The sequence below is a fragment of the Hypoxylon trugodes genome, assembly GCF_022578975.1.
Source record: "Hypoxylon trugodes strain CBS 135444 unplaced genomic scaffold F4822scaffold_5, whole genome shotgun sequence".
Lineage (NCBI taxonomy): Eukaryota > Fungi > Ascomycota > Sordariomycetes > Xylariales > Hypoxylaceae > Hypoxylon > Hypoxylon trugodes.
Window position 1 is genome coordinate 1,265,909 of NW_026250020.1, and position 19,967 is coordinate 1,285,875.

Here is a 19,967-nt window from a genome sequence, read left to right on the forward strand (position 1 = left end):
CCTACCCGTCCAGAGGATCGGGACGGATGACATGCATCGTGACACTCAGCTACCTGGGTACCAATCGACTTGAAGATCTCCAATACTTTGATATGAAAAATAATTAAGCAGCACTAGTTGGTCATGATAACCTCGGTTTGGCTAGGAGAACACATCGCATAGAATCAGACTTATCGAAGGTTGTCCCGTGGGTGAATTGGTGCATAGGAAGGATGAAATATGGGCAACGTTACATAAAGGCGTCGACACGAGTCGCCAACGGAGGCTTCAAAACTTGACGAATAGGGGCAATAGAGTACCCCAAGACTTGGCCTGGGTATTTGGGGCTGCCCTCCAAGTAAGCAACTTCCTTCCCCGGACAGTCCTATCAATGCTCTAGCTTTGCAGCTAACCAATGATGAGCAGTCCAATGATCGTCTAGGCGGGTCTGTCTCGTGACCTGGGTCTCTTTGGAGCCAATCAAATTTGACATGATTTCCCCATTCGGCCCGCTGCTATCTTTTTCTCCTCTTATCGGCTATCTCGTCAATTCGAGCTCGGTCGCCCCTTTATCCCTGTTCTATGTTACTTTTGAGGACTGGGGAAATTGAATCTAGACGAATTCTAACTGCTCTATCCATGCAGCGCGTCCTCAATTGAGTTTGAACAATTTGAATGCATTATACTGCAATAATTGGGTACGAAGAAATAAAACATACAGATCCGAATTCTCGTGACTATCCGAACTGAGTCACATCTTTACTTAGAAATGTCGAATAACACGAGATTCTTACCGGGCAACACGAAGTGGCTTATCGCACAAGTTTTGGCCACCTAAGCAGCTGAAGATAAGCTCGTTAGGTACGGAGCTCGCGAAGGATGGGAATCTGCCCACTGGTTCCAGCAGCAAAAGCTACAAGCTGCTTAGCTCGATTTTGTGCCCCAATTCCCCAGAACCCTAAATATTATTAGCGGAGCATCATCCTTGCTAGGGCCAACATAAGGTTCCTCATCGCGTCTGGTCTGGTCTCGTACGGCTGTCAAGACACACATTTACTTATAGGAACATCGGAGCTAGGCGTGTGTCACGTAACCATCACCCCGAGCGACATTCACGGATCACACCTTTGATGTATTGGTAGGGAGAAAAATCGGCACTGAATTTGTTTTCGGGCTATGCTGCACTCAACTGTTACCATACCTGTCAGCCCGTGTTCCATGCCTTAGCGGATCTGGGCTAGTGACATCCGATCCCCACTAGGTTAGGTAGGTAAGTTTACGTTAGGTCCAGGTTCAATGTACTTTTACCACCTATCGCACCTATCCTTTGTTTCAAATGCATAAAGATTATTTTCCACACGTGCCATTATGGATATTTCGTATTAGTCTAACCATCGTCTTATCATACTACCTTACCAAAAACAGTTACCTTAGTTACCACACAGGGGGGAAGGTACATACCATGATTCCCAGGTATCTTACTTTAAATGGTGCGATGAGTACATAAGGGTAATTACTATTTTATATTGTTTGTCCCTGCCCGCATCGGCGCATTCACCTACCCTCGTTTCTTTCCTTTCTTTACCAACCCGACGGTCAAGTTCAATTTAGCCGTGACGGCGATCAATAGCTCCAAGGTACCTAGGTATGTTTGATCCCTATTGCCCACACCTGATAAAACATATGTACACTATTGTTATCAATTACTTTTTCTTTTTTTGCGCATCGCATGTAAAACAAAAAAGAGCGATAAGCTGACACTCAACACCATTAGGTCTTAATTATTGACCATACTTCCACTCGCTAGAGATATTCGATCGATAATCACCTCGGATTTGCGAAATCCCTGCTAGCCCTTTAAAAATGGCCGACTCAAAGGAAGCGGCCGCTGCCGCCGAATCTCACCCGGCCGTAAGATCGCATTCTGATCTTTCCGAAAGCGCCCATACCCCCGTACCAACTACAGAGCGCCCCGGTGGATGGATGTATCGTGGTGTAAAGGTTGGGAAGAATGAGATTTGGTATGCGTCGCCAAAGGTTCAGCTTGTGATGGTAGCGTTGGTGTGTTTTATGTGCCCTGGCATGTACAATGCGTTGGGTGGTCTTGGTGGTGCTGGTTTGAGTAATGGAACCGTCCAGGATCATGCGTCTACTGCTCTCTACTCTGTCTTCGCCGTTGTCGCCTTCTTTTCCGGCTCTGTTGCGAACAAACTCGGTATCAGGATTACTCTGGCCATCAGTGGTCTTGGTTACTGCATTTACACCGGTAGTTTGTTGTGCTACGTCCACACCGAAAACGTTGGATTCGTCATCTTTGCTGGTGCATTTTTGGGTCTTTGTGCCGGTTTGCTTTGGACTGCACAGGGTGCTATTATGATGGCTTACCCTCCCGAGCAGTCCAAGGGCCGATACATTAGTTGGTTCTGGATTATTTTCAACCTCGGTGCTGTCATTGGTAGCTTGATTCCCTTGGGTCAGAACATCAACAACTACAGCGGTACCGTCACGGATGGTACCTATGCGGCATTCATCGTTCTGATGTTTGTTGGTGCTTGTCTCACGTTGTTCCTCGTCAATGCTGACAAGGTCATCCGTGAAGACGGCTCCAAGGTCATCATGATGAAGAACCCCACTTGGCAGAGTGAATTAATTGGTCTTTGGGAGTGTATCTCTCTTAGCCCCTGGGTTGTTGCTCTGTTCCCCATGTTCTTCGCCTCTAACATCTTCTACACTTACCAACAGAACGGGCTCAACCTCGCTCACTTTAACACTCGTGCCCGTTCATTGAACAACTTGCTCTACTGGCTCGCTCAGATTTTTGGTGCCGTTATCGTTGGATACGCCCTCGATATCTCCAAGGTTCGCCGATCAACGCGTGCCAAGATCTCTTTCGTTGTGCTTTTTTCTCTCACCTTCATCATTTGGGGTGGTGGTTACGCATGGCAACGAAACCAGGTCTCACGAGCAGTTGCCACAGACCCGGCGTATGAGTCACAGAAGATTGACTGGACTGACCCGAAATTCCTTGGGCCTATGTTCCTTTACATCTTCTATGGTTTCTACGACTCCGTCTGGCAAACGTGCATCTACTGGTATGTTTTTGAACTATAAGATGTATTTCTATTGGATAAATGCTAACACAGTCACCAGGTACATGGGAGCTCTCTCTAACTCCGGCCGAAGAACTGCCAACATGGCTGGTTTCTACAAGGGTCTCCAGTCCGCCGGTGCTGCTGTCTTCTGGCGCTTGGACGGCATTGGCATCGAGTATAACAGACTCTTTGCCGTTACTGTGAGTACACATGATCCCCCCGTACGTTTGAATTTGTAACTGACGATAATTCAACTTTAGTGGGCCGTCTGTGCTGGTGCTCTCTTAGTCGCTGCCCCGATCATCTTCTACAAGATAAAAGACAGCACGGACATAGAAACCGATCTCAAATATTCGGACGAGGTAGCAGAGGAAGTTATGGCTCCTACCGCAATTAACGAGAAGCATGCGGATATCTGAACATTTTCTTTAAGCGACTGAAAATAGTTTTGTTCTAGTATTTATTTGTCGAAGCGGGGGTTGAAGTTGTGATACTACTACTTATCAGTTGGCTGTATGGCAGAAATGAAAATACCCTTGAAAGTTGATGTACTTAGTTGTGACGAATGGTTATGGTTCTAGACAAGTTATACCCCCTTGTGTCTAGGAAATATATCTAATGTTACTCCGACTACTTGTGGCGCTTGGTTTTACTTGCTGGCTTCGTACGACAATTCGATTTACGGATCTGAGCGGGAGGTAACGTGTGACTTCGTCCTTGAGGCCATTATCGCCGTTGCACAACGTGCTGCTTTAATAGAGGGTAATATATCTAGATACTCCGTACGCAGTTGTAAAACTCCGGGGCGAATGAACGGATGAAAAGATGAAAAGATGATGTAACAACTGACGGCCCTACATGTCTCAATGGCTTCAGGTCCTTTTCTTGGCATAGCCGGGGTACTATTTATAGAATCCCCTTAGACGGACTCTTTTTCTATGGACGAAAAGAAATTTTCATATCTGGTAACAATTAAACCGTCTATCTCGATAAATTTATTATACGTGCGTACTAAGATGGACCTCTTGTGGAATCTCATTTAACTGGTAATATCCGTCAACTCCTTGCTCGTGTTCAGCGTCCGACGTGGTATTTCCTCCATTCGCCCCGGAGTTATTAGATCTTCTTCCTTTAAGAACAAGCGCGGAATGGGAAAGCGACGGTTTCGCAATTTTCGAGGATGGTTTGCTTACAAACTTGGTCCAGGAGACTTTGACGGCCGGTGAGCAACCGACAACGATCGCCGCATAGCACTCGAGTATCCTTGATTCAAAAGACATCGGATCAATACCTAAACAGTTATATAATGCAAGGATAGGGGGGATAACAACTTACGAAAAGAACGCCGTATATGTCCTTTCGGACTCGACGACTAGCCCAAGATTCTTCCACTTAAGGGCGAATGAAGTGATGCTCGATGCGATTGACCTATAACTTTATATCAGATTATGCTTGCTATAGGGGTAAGTTGAATTACAAAATTCCGGACATGAAGATGGCGAACACGCCGATCTTCCTAGGCAGTGAGGAGATTCAACTGAGATATAGCTCGGAAAGGAATGCAAAGGATGACAATATCCGCGATAATCGACACAAGACCCGAGACGAGGTTAGAGGTCATGAGACGGTCTACACATGCAGCGACGTTCTGACTATTCATCTCGATCTCCATATTGCATTTTCCGAATGTATAGCACATTGCTACCAGAAGAGCGACGCTTGTTATAGCAAGAGTGACGTAAGACGAATAGCGTAGCCAACGCTTAACGCCGAAGAGCTCGATATATAGAAGTAAAATGGGAGCTTTAGACGACCATAATGCGACATTGTAAAGGATGTCCACAGCTATTGTCCACTATTGTATCTTGTTAGTTATGAATCGAGTTAAGCTATCCGCGGGGATGATAGCGACATACAGCAACGACTAACGGATTTGATCGATCAGTAGATACTAATTGAGGTCAGAACCGAACGACCTAGGGTATCAGGTTCGACTCAACCGATAGCCCTATGATCAATCTTAAAGAGAGCAGTAGTAGAAACCCAAGCGACGATGATGATACCTTCCAATACCGGTACTATGGTTAGCTTGCGAGGAGTTATCATATGATACGGAGAAGAATCCTTACAGTCCGCAAGTTTAAGCTTTCGCAGCAAGATAATACTCATCGCGCATCGGTTCAGGGCGAAAATTCCACAGATAGTAGCGAATATAGCTCCCAGCGCTACATAAAGCTCCGCTGAGAACCCATTCTCGAAACCAGTTTCGGAGGCCATTCTGGTGATGGGGTTTAGCAATGCATCGAAATGTACGATGAAATGCATGAGTGCCGGTTGAGTAAATGCGGAAATGGCGGTCTCTTCAAATAGGCGAGGATTCTGTGCTACACAAGGCAAGCCATGTGGATGACTACGAACGCCATCGACGTATTTTGATTCATCTGCTTACCTGCCTTGGTAAGCAGCCACCGTTTCCTCCTCGTGCACTCCGACTCGTCCTGTTACCAATAAGAACCGCTAGATACAGTACGACCATACCTAGAACGATTATACCTAAATCATTTGCAGTGCCTGAGTAACACAACTCGCAAGATACCTATTCCTTCTTCCATAAGTATAATCGAAGTACTATAAATATAATTTTCCGCTATCATGAGTGTTTATTCAGAGACTTTCTACTGTGTTTATCGGATATTTGAGTACTAATGAGAGCTCTCATTCACCTGGAGGCGTGAAAGCCAGTTCTGAGCAGGTACGCAGGTACCGAATTGATACAAATTGGAAAATAACAACGACCTAAAACCTCAACTATCATGATATAAAATATTGACGCGCGGTGATGGGTCGTCAACCCCCGTATGTAAAGCCAGCTCCTGATAATCACTTAACCATAACCCTGGCGAGCCTCTTGGGTACTGTGACCTAAACCCTAGGAATTGCTGTGCTCGCTTCGACATTTTCTTCACGATATTGAAATCTAGAATGAGAGGGCTTGCTTCTTGTGGTGTTAAAAAGCTTGGGACGATTGAGACTTGAATGCATCCTCTTTCTTCTGTTGTACTATTCCTTCCTGTGCCATGAATTACTTTGCCCCCAATGAATAAAACATCGCCAGGGTCCATGACTGCGGGCACTGTCTGTTCGTAGTTTCCGAATTGATCGTATGGCCATTTGTTACTACCCGGAATAACCGCAGTGGCGCCATTTGCTTCCGTGAATGGAGTTACGGCAATGATGAAATTGATAGTACCCTCTGTTCCTTCGTGTCCCAACTCAACGTAAGGAGGGTGTGATTGAGAATCTCGGTGCAACTGTTGTGGCTCCTGTGGTCCCTCGACGAAGATGGTTGTCGCCCCGGAAAGCCAGTAATCGCCGGCATGGCCGTCTTGGCTGTAAACGCGCGTGCAGATAGCGTGAATAAGATCATTTTCAACGAAACGGTTGCGAAATATGGAACTATGGTTGACTAAACCGCCGGCGCGCTTAGTTTTCCTGCCGTGGAAGTTGGCTAAGCCGTCGTGGTACCCGGCGTACAAGGAGCCACGTTGTACTCGATCAAGCGGGGCTTTTAACTCCTCGCGTAGCTGAGTTGCTTCGGATGGAGTGAGAAGACCCTTGATGATCACGCCTCCGTCTTCGTCTAAGTACTTGAAGATTTCGTCTAGTGGGGTGCCGTGGTTTACCTCCTGGAGCTTGGTATGGCCGTTGGAGACCGCTGTTTGCGGAACATCTTTTGCGATCTTCCACATAGCGTTATGTGCTGAGGTAGTAAAGTGTCACTTGAAATTCTTCAGGTACGTGCTTTAGGTATGCTTGGTATATGAGATAAGATGATATCAATGACGCCAACAGGAAATTTACCAAAGCCCCTTGATAACAGGATCCACTGGAAGAAGTATTATGACTTCAGTACCTATTTAGACATCTCGGCACGGAACCCGACAGCGCGTGATTAGCTATCAGTGGGATTGGAGTTGATAGGTTAATCTAGAAAGGCTTCGGTGTACGGAACCCGGCCGGGCACCAAGCTTACGGCTCCATGCAATGGAATCGTAACACACGAAAGAGATGAGACGAAGCCAGCAACCCAAAGAAGGATCCAAAATCCTCCCCACATGTTAGAATGAAGCAACGCGACTTTTCCTCGTCACCAACTTCGCTAGGTGTTTTCCATCGCTTTCGTCCTGCCGCCCATTTGAGGAAACTATTTAAGTTCGCCTACGAATAAACGAGGCCAATCTTTGCGTGATTCTTATACACGATGTTGGGCATGCTTTTTTTAATGCACCAGACACGGGCGGTACGCACGGAAGGGGTCTTGGTGGGACATGTATAAGCATAGGGGTAATATGTGCGAAATAAGCCGGGTAACCACAATTCAACTTGCTTTTAAGTGGGGTTCCATGTGTATGTCTCAGCACCTACACATCGATGCGAAAAAGGGGGATGGTGAAGATTATGCAGGACGGCAGGGACGGGATAAGCAATAGTCTGTATTACCACATACCACTTACCACTTACCCAGGTACAGACGACCAACATGTACAGGCAGGCAACAGGAAAATAGCGCAAATTCCTTCGTTACACAGGACCCTCCGAGTACATTCAATCTGTATCATGGCTCTTTGGGGAGAAGGTTATTGGGAAATGCCTTTGGTATAGAGATGAGGTATACGATACCTTGTGCCGTGAGTAGGTTGAAATACATAGGTAGGCATCCAGGCATGAGCATATTCGGCCGAGAACCGATGGAATAAAAAGCGAGACATTACACGTAGGTATGCGATACATGCTTACCCAGGTACCTACCTAGATAGGTACCCGAGTACCTGGGTGGGTGGCTAGGTACTCCTATGTAGCCCTCCCTTCGTAGCAATTTTTCACTTAACGCCGATCTAAAAACGTCGTCAACTCAAAGCAGACTACACTGATCCTCTACCATGTAAGTTTACTTGCAGAAAATAGTACTGTTTGATCCGCCCACCCATTGCGCCTAGGAAAGATGGCGTCCGCAGAGCCAGAACCCTTGCCACCAAACCAGTCGCAACAATTCGAAGAACCCAAGCAAACTACCGATACCAGTCCGCCGGCCGCATCAATTGACGATGGTGTCAATCAAAAAGGGAAAACGCTGCCGTTTTACCTTGGCTTCTGTGGTCTTTGTTTAATCAGCTTCATATACTCCCTTGACGCTACTACTCTGGCTGTGGCCATTCCTGTGAGCATTCTCTAGATGTAATGCACATCCCTTGGTAATATGCTAACTATGGTCTAGTCTATTGCAGAGGACCTTAATGGAACTACACTACAGTCCTTTTGGGCCAACATCTCATACCTCTTGGCCGTAGTCGTCACTCAGCCCTTATACACCACAATCTCCGATGTCTTTGGTCGCAAGCCACCACTCTATGTTGGATTCGTATTTTTCGCCGTGGGGTCTGTGGTTTTTGCCCTTGCACGAAACATGCCGACCGTGATCGCGGGCCGCGTGCTACAAGGACTCGGTGGAGGGGGTCTTGACGTCTTGGCTGAAATTGTCGTGGCAGACCTAACCACATTACAGGAGCGCCCCTTATATCTCGGACTCTTGGCCATACCTACTGCCATTGGTAGCATATTGGGGCCTACAATGGGCGCGGTATGGAGCTCTTTCGTCACCTGGAGATGGATCGGTTGGGTCAACCTGCCAATTCTAGCCGTGTCCTTCGTCTTGGTTTTCTTCTTTCTTCGCCTACGGCCGATTGGTACATCATTTTTTGCCGACATGAAGCGCCTTGATTGGGGAGGTATCGCCCTTATTGTCGCCGGAACTACAATCTTCATTCTCCCCCTCAGCTGGGCTGGCTCGATATATCCTTGGAAATCATGGCAAACACTCCTCCCATTATTTCTAGGCGCTGCGCTCCTCATTGCATTCGGCTTTTATGAATCTCTACCCAAAACGCCAGTTTTCCCACTGAAGCTTTTTCACTCGCGCGTGGCACGACTAACACTCTTGGGAAATTTTGTATTTGGGGCCATGCTTTTTGTTGTGCTACAATACCTTCCCCTGCTTTATCAAGCAGCTGAGTTAGAGACTGTGATTGGGTCAGCTGTGACCCTGTTACCTACAAGTATTCTCAGTGTGGTGTCAGCCGTCTGCGGAGTGGTGCTGGTGGGAGTTGTAGGAAGAGGATACCGATGGGCGATCCGTTTGTTCTGGGTACTCCTAACACTGGGGGTCGGCATTCTTGGTCTTTTGAAATTGGATTTCGACACATCCAAGTCGATGCGCATGGGTCTGCCTGTGCTGTATGGCGTGGGTGTTGGAGCGCTGATGCGTCTTCTTCATCTCCCCATACAAGCGAGCGTACTTGATGTCAATGATACGGGCCTAGCGATAGGCCTTCTGTTATCGTTCCGCCTTATGGGTGGGCTCGTCGGACTTGCCGTCGGATCAACCATCTTCAACAGTGTTTTTGCCTCTTCTATTAGCACCATTGGAGAACTTCCGGATTCCCTTGCTATCCTGAGGAACGCCAATGAGGCAATCGGCTTCATACCAAAATTGAGAACTTTAGACATCCCCCGTTCAATTCTTGACCCGGTCTTAGAGGCATATTTAACGGCTATGAGAGCAATTTTCTATACAATGGCTGGCTTTGGCGGAGTTGGGCTAGTGACATCGCTGTTTACGAAGGATATTAGTCTTCAAAGATCGGAACTTGGTCGGCAACGCTTCGAGTAGCATTCTACATTATAGGGAAATGAGTTGTCTCGTCGGAGATGGTGGTAAGACTCTGCATCAATAAGGACAATGTGCCTAATTGAGATAACTTACTGATTATATATTACCTATAGGAGGGGTGAGCATTTCGCCATTGGGCTTTCCGAGGAAAAGTCGCGTGTTGGCGGCGAGAAGAAGGGTAGTATCACGGCGGACTTAATGCTAACATGCTAAAACCCATAGTGTTTCCTCCATGTATTTCTATGTATAGTATGAATGCATGTACTGTGTACGAGGGCTGTGTACATAAGCATACCTCGGGATATATTTATTGTGTTGCACTACCTAGCCAGGTAATCTTTTCCTGGTTCGGAAAACGTGGCTTAAAGATTACATTTGATTACTAACTCGAGAAAGAAGATCGAGATGCCTTTGTATTCTCGGTAGGTAATGTACGAAACGTAGGTGCTTGCGAGAGCTCGCACGATATTTAATCATTTTAAGCTATTACAACGTTGACCCCCTAATCCTACCCTGGTACACCTTATTTTCGCGACCTATTACTAATTAACAATTGCAACCGACATAATTTCTTATCCCTCATCTTGGCACTATAATGATACAATGTGCCTCAGTTTGTTGGAACATTATGGTGTTGGTGTGCGGCAGGCTCTTGGGTCTGGGCCTAAATCATTGTAACCGTAGGTATTACCAACCCACAGCCTGCAAGCCTCATTACGTTGTGGACCATAAGTAGCTCACCCACGTAAGCAGGTAGGATTGCGCACAACGTCGTAGGAGCTATGATGGCTGAAAGAGACCAGAAGGATTCGCACACCGGGTTGACGATCATTGCGTCCGCGACCAAGCATTCGTTGAAGGTTGTCTCGGGAAGTCAAGGTTCAAGTCACACATCAGTAATGAACGATACCTACCTACTATCATAAGCCACATGCTTACTGCAGATAGGTATGTGAGCGTGATTTCTCGTGAGTCGATGACCGATTTGTGTAATCTCTTGGTGCTTAATTCGAGGGTAATGCGGGGGCGGGGCTCATATTCCGGAGTTGTTTTCTTTGAATATTTCTAGGTACGGTCGAGACCATGTTAATATCCCGATTCTACTATTTGGTATCCACACCGAGCACCGAGCCTCTTCTACGTTTCACAACAACTCAGGAGAACTTACAATCAACAATCCTCCTACAGGGAAGCCGGCAAACACATCTACCGACTCAATGGCGAAGGAGACGAACGGAAAAGATTACGCAGGTAAGCAAGCTGGTATCCGGGTACTCGTGGTATGCTTAATATATTAAAATTAATTGTTCTTGAAGTATGTGATCCTTGTCGGGCGAAGAAAATTCGATGTGATAGAGACAAACCCTCATGCGCCAATTGTGTCCGTATCGGCCAGAGATGTGAATGGTCAGGCCAGGGTAAAAAATGGTGAGAAATGCCAGTCAATTCTGCAAGCCACGTCCACAATCAAGCTTCACATAGGTCTCGTTTATGGGATATTCCTGTCAGCTTTTTCTTTTTTTAGATGAGACACATACTAACTTCAATTCGGCAAAGTAACCAAACGGCACTTCTGTGAGTGTAGCAAACACAGTCGCATCTCTTCCTCACTGATGGAATACATAGAAGTCATACAATTGATAGTCTTGGCAGTCGCCTGCTAAATCTGGAGGTATACGAGTCCTATTTCTCTGAAGTTGTTCCCGATAAAAAGCCTTACATGAGTGTTTGAAGAATCTAGTATCCGATAACCAGATCTCCTTGAAGCGACTATTTGAGGAGTCGTCTATTGCTTCATCTAGACCACCAGGACTTCGAACCAGCCAAAGTCGGTCGGAGCCAGAAAGTTCTCCTTTACGATCGACACCTTCGCCTTCAAAACCAGTATTCGTAAGGCCACCTGGTCACTTAATGCGAAATGGCGACGTTGGTACCGAGGAAAGGTATTTTGGTCCCACGTCTCTCCCATCTTTGGCACTTGCAATAAAAGATGCCATTATAGAACACCTTGACCCCGAAACTGAGAGATCTAGAGAGTATGCTTTGCTGGTCGAGCAAAAGATTGACGCTATTATCAGCCGAGGAGAAGGCATAATGACACGAGGGGGGCATCTTCCTACTGTACCCCCGTTCACAATTTTAGACGCGATGATTGAGCCTTATTTCACGGCGATTAGTCCTCACTTCCCCATTTGGACAAAGTCAAAATTCATCCAAATGGCTACAGACTTACGGTGCTCTCCGGCACCGGACGAAGATCTGGCTTCAATAATCTGTTGCAATAATCTTATCCTCATGACATTGACAGCGAACTCACTTTGCTTTCGGAGGGGGAGTATCCCTCAGGATAAACAGGCTCGTAAAACTTCGTCGCTCGATCTTGATGTCACCGCAGGATTTTTGGCGAATTCAAAGAGGGCAATTAGCAATGTCGGGTCTTTACTGGCGCCCTCTGTCATAAACGTCCAAGCACTCATATCTCTGGTACGTTCCAAATGCAGCCCAGCAACTTAGTCCGCCTATATAAGGAGGCGCTAACAGTACGAGCATGCTGAAGTGTGTGGTGGCGCAAGAACATCTCCCGTCGAGCACTTTTGAGACGCTGTTTGGTCTCACGGCACAAGTTGCCAAGGCCGTTGGCATTCATCAATGGCATTCTTTTCGTAGCCAGCTTGGCGACGAGGAATCGTTAGAGAGACGGAATATTTCATATTGCCTCTACATTTTGGATAAGACAGTTTGTTGGACCACTGGCACTTCACCAAGTATACCAGTTTCTGACATCTACACTGAACCAATTGAGGCTTCTGAAACTAGTAGCGAAACTTATTTGACAACCAAAGTAGAGCTAGCGATGATACAAGAGACGATATATTCGGAAATGTACGCTTGTCGTATGGATGGAAGGAACGAAGACGAAATTCGGCAAATAGTCTCGAGGACTTGGCAAGGACTAGAAACTTGGATGGTGAACTCGGGGACTGATTTGGACGGCGTTGAGAAGGCGCTCGAATACCCCTCTTTGAAGTTTGAGATGGCGATCGGCTGTCTTTACTCACAATTGCTTCTTATTTGGCCTTACGGAGACCATCTCGATACGATGTTCCAGCAACGAACTGAAATTGCTAGAAGATATATGAAGATGATCTTAGGTTTCTGGAACCTTGCCTCAGATCCAGGACATCATAGTATTTTGACTCGGTATGAGAAAACCGCTACATGCGTCCCCTTTCCATGGTTAGACGTGAAGCAGCGAGTTTGGCTTAACTAATTCCACATAGCATAATTGCATCTCAATCCCCACTGTACCTACATGAGATGTTCGTTCGCATTATCGGCGGTCAAGGGCAGGATTCGGACATCGATATGCTTCGGAAGTTCAGCGAAATGATTCAAACTGTAACAGACGCTCGAGAGGAAACGTCATACGGGCGAAGACTTTATGAACTATCCCACATCCTAGTAGACTTCCTAGACATCATCAAAACGAAGCACAAGCGGCGAAGAGTGGATTCGACATCGGAAGAGACATCCAGCCTATCGTCAACTCAGTACGATCTTTTTGGTTCGTTTCGGGGCATGGATTTAGATACGTCATACTTCTTAGGGACTGGCATCGGCAACCCCTCTCCAAAACCCAAGGCAACTGAACCACGGCGAAGTTACTCTGACCTTAACTTGCGGCAGTGGCTCGATCCACTCGGCATCGTAGGTTCTGCCAGTTCAGGGGTCGCAGAACGTAGAAATAGTAGACCAACTGATGAATTCGCATCAATTATGGGGGCCTACGCGAATGGAGTATTTGATAGCCCATCCTCTCCCATTTACGAGCCTTAGCACACATAAAGGATGCTCGCTAGATGGAAAATAAAGACTTGAAATCTAAAGGGGTTGGGGTGACACTGCTTCCTCCCCCTGGTTGGGTGGCGTACGCCTATTGTCATAGCGCGCATGAGCGCTGGCCGCGGGGAATACTGCCCCCCACGCTACAGGCAGCAATTAATAGCTAACGAAATACATACAGTTAGGTGGAATCTCCCGTATGAATAAATGTGCCTTTTTAACATGCAGACTTTTAACTATATAAGATATCGCACTATTTATCGGCTGAGGCGCATTTTTTCCCGCCCGTTTTGTATGGAACAAGGCGAGATTTCTCGTAGCCAGTGCCCGGTGCCTACTGGCGTTGCAAGTTAGGTGCCTGTACCTATCTGGTAGGTACACAATTACCCCCTAATAATTTTTAATTTCAGGAATAACCCATTCTGCGGCTTGATGCTAATAGCACCCCCGGGAAAAACGTCATCTACGTTCATATCCAAGGTCCATTCATACTGTAATACCATAGTAACCAAGAGGCATCGAAGCGAAGCTCTTGCAAAGTTGGCACCAATACAACTATGCGGACCATGGAGAAATGTCACTTGAAGCCTTGATGTTAGTGATTTCGTTCGAAGTTTTGTTAAGAGGACTAGGTATATAAGCAACAAGGGGCATTTAAATCATATTAAAAGACTCACTAAAATCGTAGTTACTTTTAGCACTACCTGTGTTATTCAACTTCCCGCCAAACTGATCTTCTGATGCTTGGTCTGGGTCGTCCGACGACGTAGCAGGGGTGATCCAGCGCTCCGGTCGGAAAACGCTAGCGTCGGGTCCCCAAAGCTCGCATGATCGGTTGATAACCCACGGAGACACGACTATTTCACTGTCCTTGGGTATCTGAATTCCAGCGAGCGAAGTATCGTCCGTGGGAGCACGAATAGTTGCTGGGACCGTTGGATACAGCCGAAATGTCTCTGCGACTAGATCCCTTAGCGTTAGTCAAGCCCATCGAGAAAGCTGATAATAACGTGTATTCTACTTACTCACGCCATTTAGGAGAGGTAGGCGCTCCATTATAGCATAAGCCACATCTGGGCTAGGCTCAGACTCGACTGATGATGTTGGCGAAGCAAAATTATTAAGAATAGTTGATGGAAGATGGCGCCTTACTTCACTACGGAGAGCGTTTTGGTGGGATGAGTCAAGTGCGAGAAGATAACACGCCCACGAGAGGGCATGGGCTGTTGTGTCGTGCCTGGCAAGCTAACATTAGGTCAAGTATTGAACCCCGAATCGGCGCGACCATACGTACCCAGCTGTGAGTAAAGTAAGTAATTGAGAGGCAAGCTCATCGTCGGAGAATGAGTTTGAGTTGATGAGTTGAGACAATATGTCGACACTTTCGAGGCCCTTTCCAATCGCCTCTCGTCGATCCCTAGTCAATTGGAGGCATATTTCCTTCAGTGTCGCGGTTGCGTTTTCAAAAGCCTCGTTCGCATTATACATGATTATTTTAGTTAGGCGATGAGAGAACCATGTTGACATGAATATGTATGCAAGCATTTCTTTGCTCGGTTCTATTATGACGTTATAAGCTTTAACCAGAGGGTTTTCGGAATTTCCGAAAATATCGAAGTCGTGACCGAGAACCGCTTCTAGGATTATGTTCAAGGTCGCCATACTTGTCCAATGCGTGATCTCCACCGTTCCTGTAGAAGGGGATTTGGAAGGCTCTGCATCTGGATTCGAATCTCGGATATTAGCCTCTAGCACACTAGTGAATGTGAGCGAGTTCTTCCACATCATGGGATATAAGCCTTTGATCCGCTGTGAGGTGAATGCTGGCCCAGTCTTTTTTCTCATTAACCTATGTTGGTCACCCTCCGCAATAACCAGGCCGTCCCCAACTACCCGTCGGAGGACGCGTTGCAGATTTTTAGGCTTCGTAAACTCGTCATTGCGATGCACTAACAAGTCAACGAGGATTTGAGGCTTGGTTACTAGAAGCCTTGTCCCACTTAACCCTCTGAGCGCCACGATGCCGTCATTAGGAGTTTCCTGGGCTGCTTGTAGTAACAATTCGCCCTGTGCTCTCCTTCTTAGATAGTTCAACGCGATTCGAAACGCCCACCACTATAAAAGTCATGTTAATGAAGACCTGTTTAAAGGAAAGCAATATTCATTTGGCTCGGGGAAAGAGAAGACGTATGTAGACATACCCTAGGCCCAGAGATTCCCCGTAATGGGCTGATGAATCTGGAGTATATGAGTGTGATGTATACCAGGATCAAACCACAATTTATAGCTAATGCTGATCCTATCACAAATGAGACCCTGTAGGTTGGGTGGTCACTGGAGGAAGATGATATCGGGACATCGGATAGAAATTTGACAACGTAAATTGCTTCGATTGCCGCGATGAGCAAAGCGCCCTGAAAACTAGTCGAAGAGTACATGGGATATTTATGTTATATAGAGGACCAAGGGGATAATATCGAGGTAACTCGTGTATCTTCCGTTATTTTCAATTGAATGACTGAGATAGAAGCTTGTGAAGTAAGTGTGATGTTTTATGAGGTTAATGGTCTAGGTAAGCGCCTTAATACTTCAATCTAGGTAGGTGCGTAGCTACAGGATACACGCGGGAGGGACAAGCATGTTTAAGAATACCTACCCCATACCCGAATATTCCATTGAAATTATATGTCCCCAGATCTCATGCACTGCATCTAATAGTAACAAAAGCCCCTCTCGGCCCAATGAAGCTACGTGATGATCGTATTTGAGTAACCTAACGTCCGGTTAAACGGTAGTGGGCTTTGCGCATAACTGAAGTACCATTAATGATATTGAGAAGTAATCTGCGTTGGAATACTCTAGGTGGGGTACCGTAGGTACATCTATCCCGTCTTCTAGGACGGGTTCCGAACCCCGAGCTTACCTAGGTGCCTAAGATGGAATAGGAAGATGGGAGATCTATGAGTACATTTAAGGTACGTTATAGGTACCTAGGTTGGAGGCATGTTAGGCGTATGGGTAGGCATGAGAATTATAAGTTGAACGGTTATATACGTGAATATAGCATTCGCAATGTTGTATTCTATGGCCACTGAGGAAGTCTCCTAATAATAGTAAGCCTCAAGAGTTCAAGCTTCTCTTTACTTAGCAGTAGCCATCAAAGCATAAACCTGCTGCGCTGCTTTCGGTATCTTCCCTTGATTATCAGTTCCTTCCTCAATATCGATCATCTCCTTCGCCCAGTTACAGATCGTCGTAGCTAGGAACTCCACCTGGGATTCCGTATTCGCAGCATGAAACATGAGCCTAATTCTACTTTGACCTTTGGGTACGGTGGGATAGTCGATGGGGAATGCAGATATACCTGATAACTGTAGGTGGAAAACAAGCCACCAGTTATAGCGCTGTCGAGTCCATACTGGCACGATATGGGTATGGAATTCTTGCGTTTCCCAAGCATCCATTATAGGAATTGACAAAACACCCTTCTCGCTGGCCTTAAGCCAAATGTCATTCGAAGTTATGGTTGTGAAGAAGTGGTTGACGAGGTGTTGGATATTTTTTTGGGCCTGGAAAGTGTCACTATTAGCGCCTTTTTCTGAAAATTGTGTATAATATGAATGAACTACTATGTTACCTACCTCTTCTGTCGCTCCCGACATCATCATGTTATACGCTGCCCGGATTCCCGCGACCGTGGGAAAGGATGGAGCCGTAGTGTAAATAATGGACCGGGCGAAATTCATCACTGCAGCGCGAACTGTAGCTTTCCCAAGAATGACGGCTTTGAATCAATTAGTTCATAGTGTTACTAGGGAAAGTTATATATATATATCGGGTCTACACTTACCACCAGTTGAAGCCAGTGCTTTTCCACATGTGTGGAGTCGAACGGCGATCTCCTTTTCCACGCCCAAAGCGCGGACGAGACCTGCCCCTTTAGGGCCTATGATCCCGGTGGCGTGGGCTTCGTCAACGATAAAAACCACATTTCTTTTGGGACAAACTTCCTTGGCCACGTCGATCATCTCAATCAAAGGGCAGACGTCTCCGTCCATACTATATACCGATTCCAAGGAGATAATGATGGACCGCGATCCATCTCTTATCATGGGTTGAGAGTCTATCACGGATGTCAAAACTTCTCGGAGCGCATCCACGTCGTTATGACGAAACGCAACCTTAACTAGGGCTAAGGAGCTGGCCATTCCATCGTGTGTGCTGGCGTGGACTAATTCATCATATACAATGGCATCCCCTGGCCGCGGGATTGCCATGTAGATAGCGCCATTCCCTTCGTAGCCAGATCCAACGATCAGTGCAGTTTCGGCCCCGTGAAAATTGGCAATCTGCTGCTCTGTCTCTTCGATGTAATCGTAATTGCCGTCCATCAGACGAGAACCCCCGGCGTATAGTTCGAAGTTAGGGTGAGCCGCTAGTTCGTTAAGAAAGGCTTCTCGAATCTTTCCGGTGGCTCCCAACGACAGAAGATCATTGGAGCAGAAATCGACAGCGTCGCCGAATTTCCAGGCACTCTTTGTTCTCGTAAACATCGCATGGTCGGTTCTTCGGACGTCGAGGGCTTCCTCGAGGTTGCGATAGAAAGTCGGCGCATTTTTCATTTGAGGACCCTTTAGTTTCTGCTCCTTCATCCAGGCTTCGAGGAGGGCTATGGCGGACATGTTGTGGTACACAGTGGTAAAACTTCTGGAATAAAGGTTGACAACGGGGGCGAAAAAAAATGATAGACACTACTTGAAGCCTAAGTGTTTACTACTGTTCCTAAGCAGTTATTACTTTCGTTTAGGTGTCGATGACCTGTGTTGATTTTGTGTTGGAGTTTGAATTCGTGATCTTCACACGGCATCGGAACCCGCACCCGGAATCCGGGCTCGGCCTGGACGCCGATTGAACCCGTTCAATACCGACAGAGGTCTACTGTAGGATATGATATTTCGCACGATTCTTACCCGATGACAATTATCACTTAGTCATCCCCACGAAAGTAGGATTCTACCACTATTGTATCTGGATTTCTCAAGAGGGACCTACACGATGAACGCCAGCCATGATATGCGCGGCAAGGTATGGTCTTCGCTGTGCGAATGGTAGTGTTATTGAAGCTCTTCTCGCGGGCGCTAATGTTTGAAATAGACGGTTTTCGTTACTGGCGGATCTGGGGGTCTAGGAAAGGCCATTTCTAAAGAGTTGGCTCGTCGCGGTCAGTGACTTCGTCGTCCGTTACAACATACCAAAGCTTCGACTCATGGAGATCAGGTGCTCACGTATCAATATTCTCACGCCGACCGATGCCATTGAAAGAAGCCAGAGAGGAAATAATGGCTACTTGCCAGAACACGGACCAGGATATCAACGCAATTGCGATTGACATGGCTGATGCTTCTAAGGTTCCTCTTCCACGATGTTTCACACCAAATCTCAGCATTTACCGTACTTACAGTGATGCTATTAGGTCGATGAGGCTTTCAGGTCGCAACCGCGTATCGCGGATATACTGTACTGCGTGGCTGGAGGCAACCACGCCGAAAACGGATTTCTCGCGGACATTACGGCGAAGGAGATCGAAAGTTGTATGAATAATAATTATTACACCGCTGCGTATGCTGCAAAGTCGATGCTTGATATCTGGATAAATGATGACGGGGAAAAGCCGAACTATGCTCATCATCGGACCCGTAAGATTGTCTTCATTAACAGCGCTGCGGCGTTCTTAGGCTTGCCAGGTTCAATTGCGTACACGCGTGAGTTGCCTATGATGATTAAATAACGTGAAAGAAGTGCTAAAAATCTATTTAGCAGCCAAATGTGCAGTTCGTGCCCTCGCAGACACCCTAAGAATGGAAGTCTTGCGATACTGTGGCCCGGAGTCTACGTACTCAATCCATTGCGCTTTTCCAGCCGACTTCATTTCGCCTGGATTTGTGCTGGAGCAACAAACCAAGACACCCTTGACGAAGCATATGCAGGGCACGGACTTACCCCTTAATAAATTGGAAGCCAAGTTCCCGTCGTCGGATAAAGTCGCCTCTCTTATTATCGCTGCTGTAGACCGGGGCGATTTTATCATATGTGAAGATTCGCTGGCTGCTTCTGTCCTCTTTACCAATATGCTGGGTCCATCGCCAAAGAGAGGATGGGGAATCGTGGATGCATTGCTATCGCCTATTGTGGGATGTATCGTTTGGCCGTATTTGAGATGGAGGTGGGAGTCTATGACAAGAAGCGATGGTGAAGAATTTAGAAGGTCGAGATAAAAAAGAAAGCACTGGACGTTTTTAAGGACGTATGGACGCCGAATAATCCCC

The 19,967-nt window shown here is 46.6% G+C and overlaps 9 protein-coding genes across 9 annotated transcripts; 5 read left to right on the forward strand and 4 right to left on the reverse strand.

The window, feature by feature from the left end:
* Positions 1-1,842: 1,842 nt before the first annotated feature.
* Positions 1,843-3,490, forward strand: F4822DRAFT_429146 (MFS general substrate transporter; the record flags this gene model as incomplete). The annotated part of the gene is made up of 3 exons (XM_051461038.1): positions 1,843-3,071; positions 3,130-3,271; positions 3,332-3,490. 3 exons carry the CDS (start codon positions 1,843-1,845, stop codon positions 3,488-3,490), a joined length of 1,530 nt encoding a protein of 509 aa, XP_051314300.1.
* Positions 3,491-4,587: 1,097 nt separating this feature from the next.
* Positions 4,588-5,348, reverse strand: F4822DRAFT_429147 (uncharacterized protein; the record flags this gene model as incomplete). The annotated part of the gene is made up of 4 exons (XM_051461039.1): positions 4,588-4,926; positions 4,988-5,022; positions 5,072-5,149; positions 5,201-5,348. The coding sequence occupies 4 exons, from the start codon at positions 5,346-5,348 to the stop codon at positions 4,588-4,590; spliced, it is 600 nt and encodes a 199-aa protein (XP_051314301.1).
* Positions 5,349-5,626: 278 nt separating this feature from the next.
* Positions 5,627-7,272, reverse strand: F4822DRAFT_249005 (PhyH-domain-containing protein). The gene is made up of 2 exons (XM_051454405.1): positions 6,933-7,272; positions 5,627-6,883 (listed from the first exon to the last, which is right to left on the reverse strand). Exon 2 carries the CDS (start codon positions 6,818-6,820, stop codon positions 5,876-5,878), a length of 945 nt encoding a protein of 314 aa, XP_051314302.1. The 5' UTR covers positions 6,821-6,883; positions 6,933-7,272; the 3' UTR covers positions 5,627-5,875.
* A 707-nt stretch (positions 7,273-7,979) lies between these two features.
* Positions 7,980-10,177, forward strand: F4822DRAFT_249326 (major facilitator superfamily domain-containing protein). The gene is made up of 3 exons (XM_051454407.1): positions 7,980-8,289; positions 8,347-9,839; positions 9,912-10,177. Exons 1-2 carry the CDS (start codon positions 8,074-8,076, stop codon positions 9,796-9,798), a joined length of 1,668 nt encoding a protein of 555 aa, XP_051314303.1. The 5' UTR covers positions 7,980-8,073; the 3' UTR covers positions 9,799-9,839; positions 9,912-10,177.
* A 497-nt stretch (positions 10,178-10,674) lies between these two features.
* F4822DRAFT_403089 (uncharacterized protein) lies at positions 10,675-11,553 on the forward strand. Its single transcript, XM_051458088.1, has 5 exons — positions 10,675-10,867; positions 10,987-11,049; positions 11,115-11,226; positions 11,356-11,373; positions 11,425-11,553. The coding sequence occupies exons 2-5, from the start codon at positions 11,016-11,018 to the stop codon at positions 11,528-11,530; spliced, it is 270 nt and encodes an 89-aa protein (XP_051314304.1). The 5' UTR covers positions 10,675-10,867; positions 10,987-11,015; the 3' UTR covers positions 11,531-11,553.
* F4822DRAFT_403099 (uncharacterized protein) lies at positions 11,351-13,879 on the forward strand. The gene is made up of 4 exons (XM_051458089.1): positions 11,351-11,470; positions 11,533-12,282; positions 12,356-12,999; positions 13,080-13,879. Exons 2-4 carry the CDS (start codon positions 11,710-11,712, stop codon positions 13,633-13,635), a joined length of 1,773 nt encoding a protein of 590 aa, XP_051314305.1. The 5' UTR covers positions 11,351-11,470; positions 11,533-11,709; the 3' UTR covers positions 13,636-13,879.
* F4822DRAFT_403102 (cytochrome P450) lies at positions 13,880-16,265 on the reverse strand. Its single transcript, XM_051458090.1, has 5 exons — positions 15,843-16,265; positions 14,936-15,756; positions 14,667-14,878; positions 14,319-14,603; positions 13,880-14,221 (listed from the first exon to the last, which is right to left on the reverse strand). The coding sequence occupies exons 1-5, from the start codon at positions 16,077-16,079 to the stop codon at positions 14,025-14,027; spliced, it is 1,752 nt and encodes a 583-aa protein (XP_051314306.1). The 5' UTR covers positions 16,080-16,265; the 3' UTR covers positions 13,880-14,024.
* Positions 16,266-16,781: 516 nt separating this feature from the next.
* On the reverse strand, positions 16,782-18,323 carry F4822DRAFT_429152 (5-aminolevulinate synthase; the record flags this gene model as incomplete). Its single annotated transcript, XM_051461040.1, has 3 exons — positions 16,782-17,210; positions 17,283-17,425; positions 17,492-18,323. 3 exons carry the CDS (start codon positions 18,321-18,323, stop codon positions 16,782-16,784), a joined length of 1,404 nt encoding a protein of 467 aa, XP_051314307.1.
* A 373-nt stretch (positions 18,324-18,696) lies between these two features.
* On the forward strand, positions 18,697-19,916 carry F4822DRAFT_429153 (putative short chain dehydrogenase/ reductase; the record flags this gene model as incomplete). Its single annotated transcript, XM_051461041.1, has 5 exons — positions 18,697-18,726; positions 18,796-18,862; positions 18,919-19,049; positions 19,115-19,403; positions 19,459-19,916. The coding sequence occupies 5 exons, from the start codon at positions 18,697-18,699 to the stop codon at positions 19,914-19,916; spliced, it is 975 nt and encodes a 324-aa protein (XP_051314308.1).
* Between the last annotated feature and the right edge of the window lie 51 nt (positions 19,917-19,967).

What these genes read in the sequence shown, in the direction of transcription:
- F4822DRAFT_249005 (XM_051454405.1), bottom strand. Translation starts at nt 6,820, where the DNA reads ATGTGGAAGATCGCAAAAGATGTTCCGCAAACAGCGGTCTCCAACGGC.
- F4822DRAFT_249326 (XM_051454407.1), top strand. Translation starts at nt 8,074, where the DNA reads ATGGCGTCCGCAGAGCCAGAACCCTTGCCACCAAACCAGTCGCAACAA. An exon ending in CTCTGGCTGTGGCCATTCCT is followed by an intron (nt 8,290 to 8,346) that starts GTGAGCATTCTC and finishes ACTATGGTCTAG; the next exon opens with TCTATTGCAGAGGACCTTAA.
- F4822DRAFT_403089 (XM_051458088.1), top strand. Translation starts at nt 11,016, where the DNA reads ATGGCGAAGGAGACGAACGGAAAAGATTACGCAG. An exon ending in GAACGGAAAAGATTACGCAG is followed by an intron (nt 11,050 to 11,114) that starts GTAAGCAAGCTG and finishes TTGTTCTTGAAG; the next exon opens with TATGTGATCCTTGTCGGGCG.
- F4822DRAFT_403099 (XM_051458089.1), top strand. Translation starts at nt 11,710, where the DNA reads ATGCGAAATGGCGACGTTGGTACCGAGGAAAGGTATTTTGGTCCCACG. An exon ending in TCCAAGCACTCATATCTCTG is followed by an intron (nt 12,283 to 12,355) that starts GTACGTTCCAAA and finishes AGCATGCTGAAG; the next exon opens with TGTGTGGTGGCGCAAGAACA. An exon ending in CATCATAGTATTTTGACTCG is followed by an intron (nt 13,000 to 13,079) that starts GTATGAGAAAAC and finishes AATTCCACATAG; the next exon opens with CATAATTGCATCTCAATCCC.
- F4822DRAFT_403102 (XM_051458090.1), bottom strand. Translation starts at nt 16,079, where the DNA reads ATGTACTCTTCGACTAGTTTTCAGGGCGCTTTGCTCATCGCGGCAATC. An exon ending in CTTACTTTACTCACAGCTGG is followed by an intron (nt 14,879 to 14,935) that starts GTACGTATGGTC and finishes TTAGCTTGCCAG; the next exon opens with GCACGACACAACAGCCCATG. An exon ending in TAAAAGTAACTACGATTTTA is followed by an intron (nt 14,222 to 14,318) that starts GTGAGTCTTTTA and finishes CAAGGCTTCAAG; the next exon opens with TGACATTTCTCCATGGTCCG.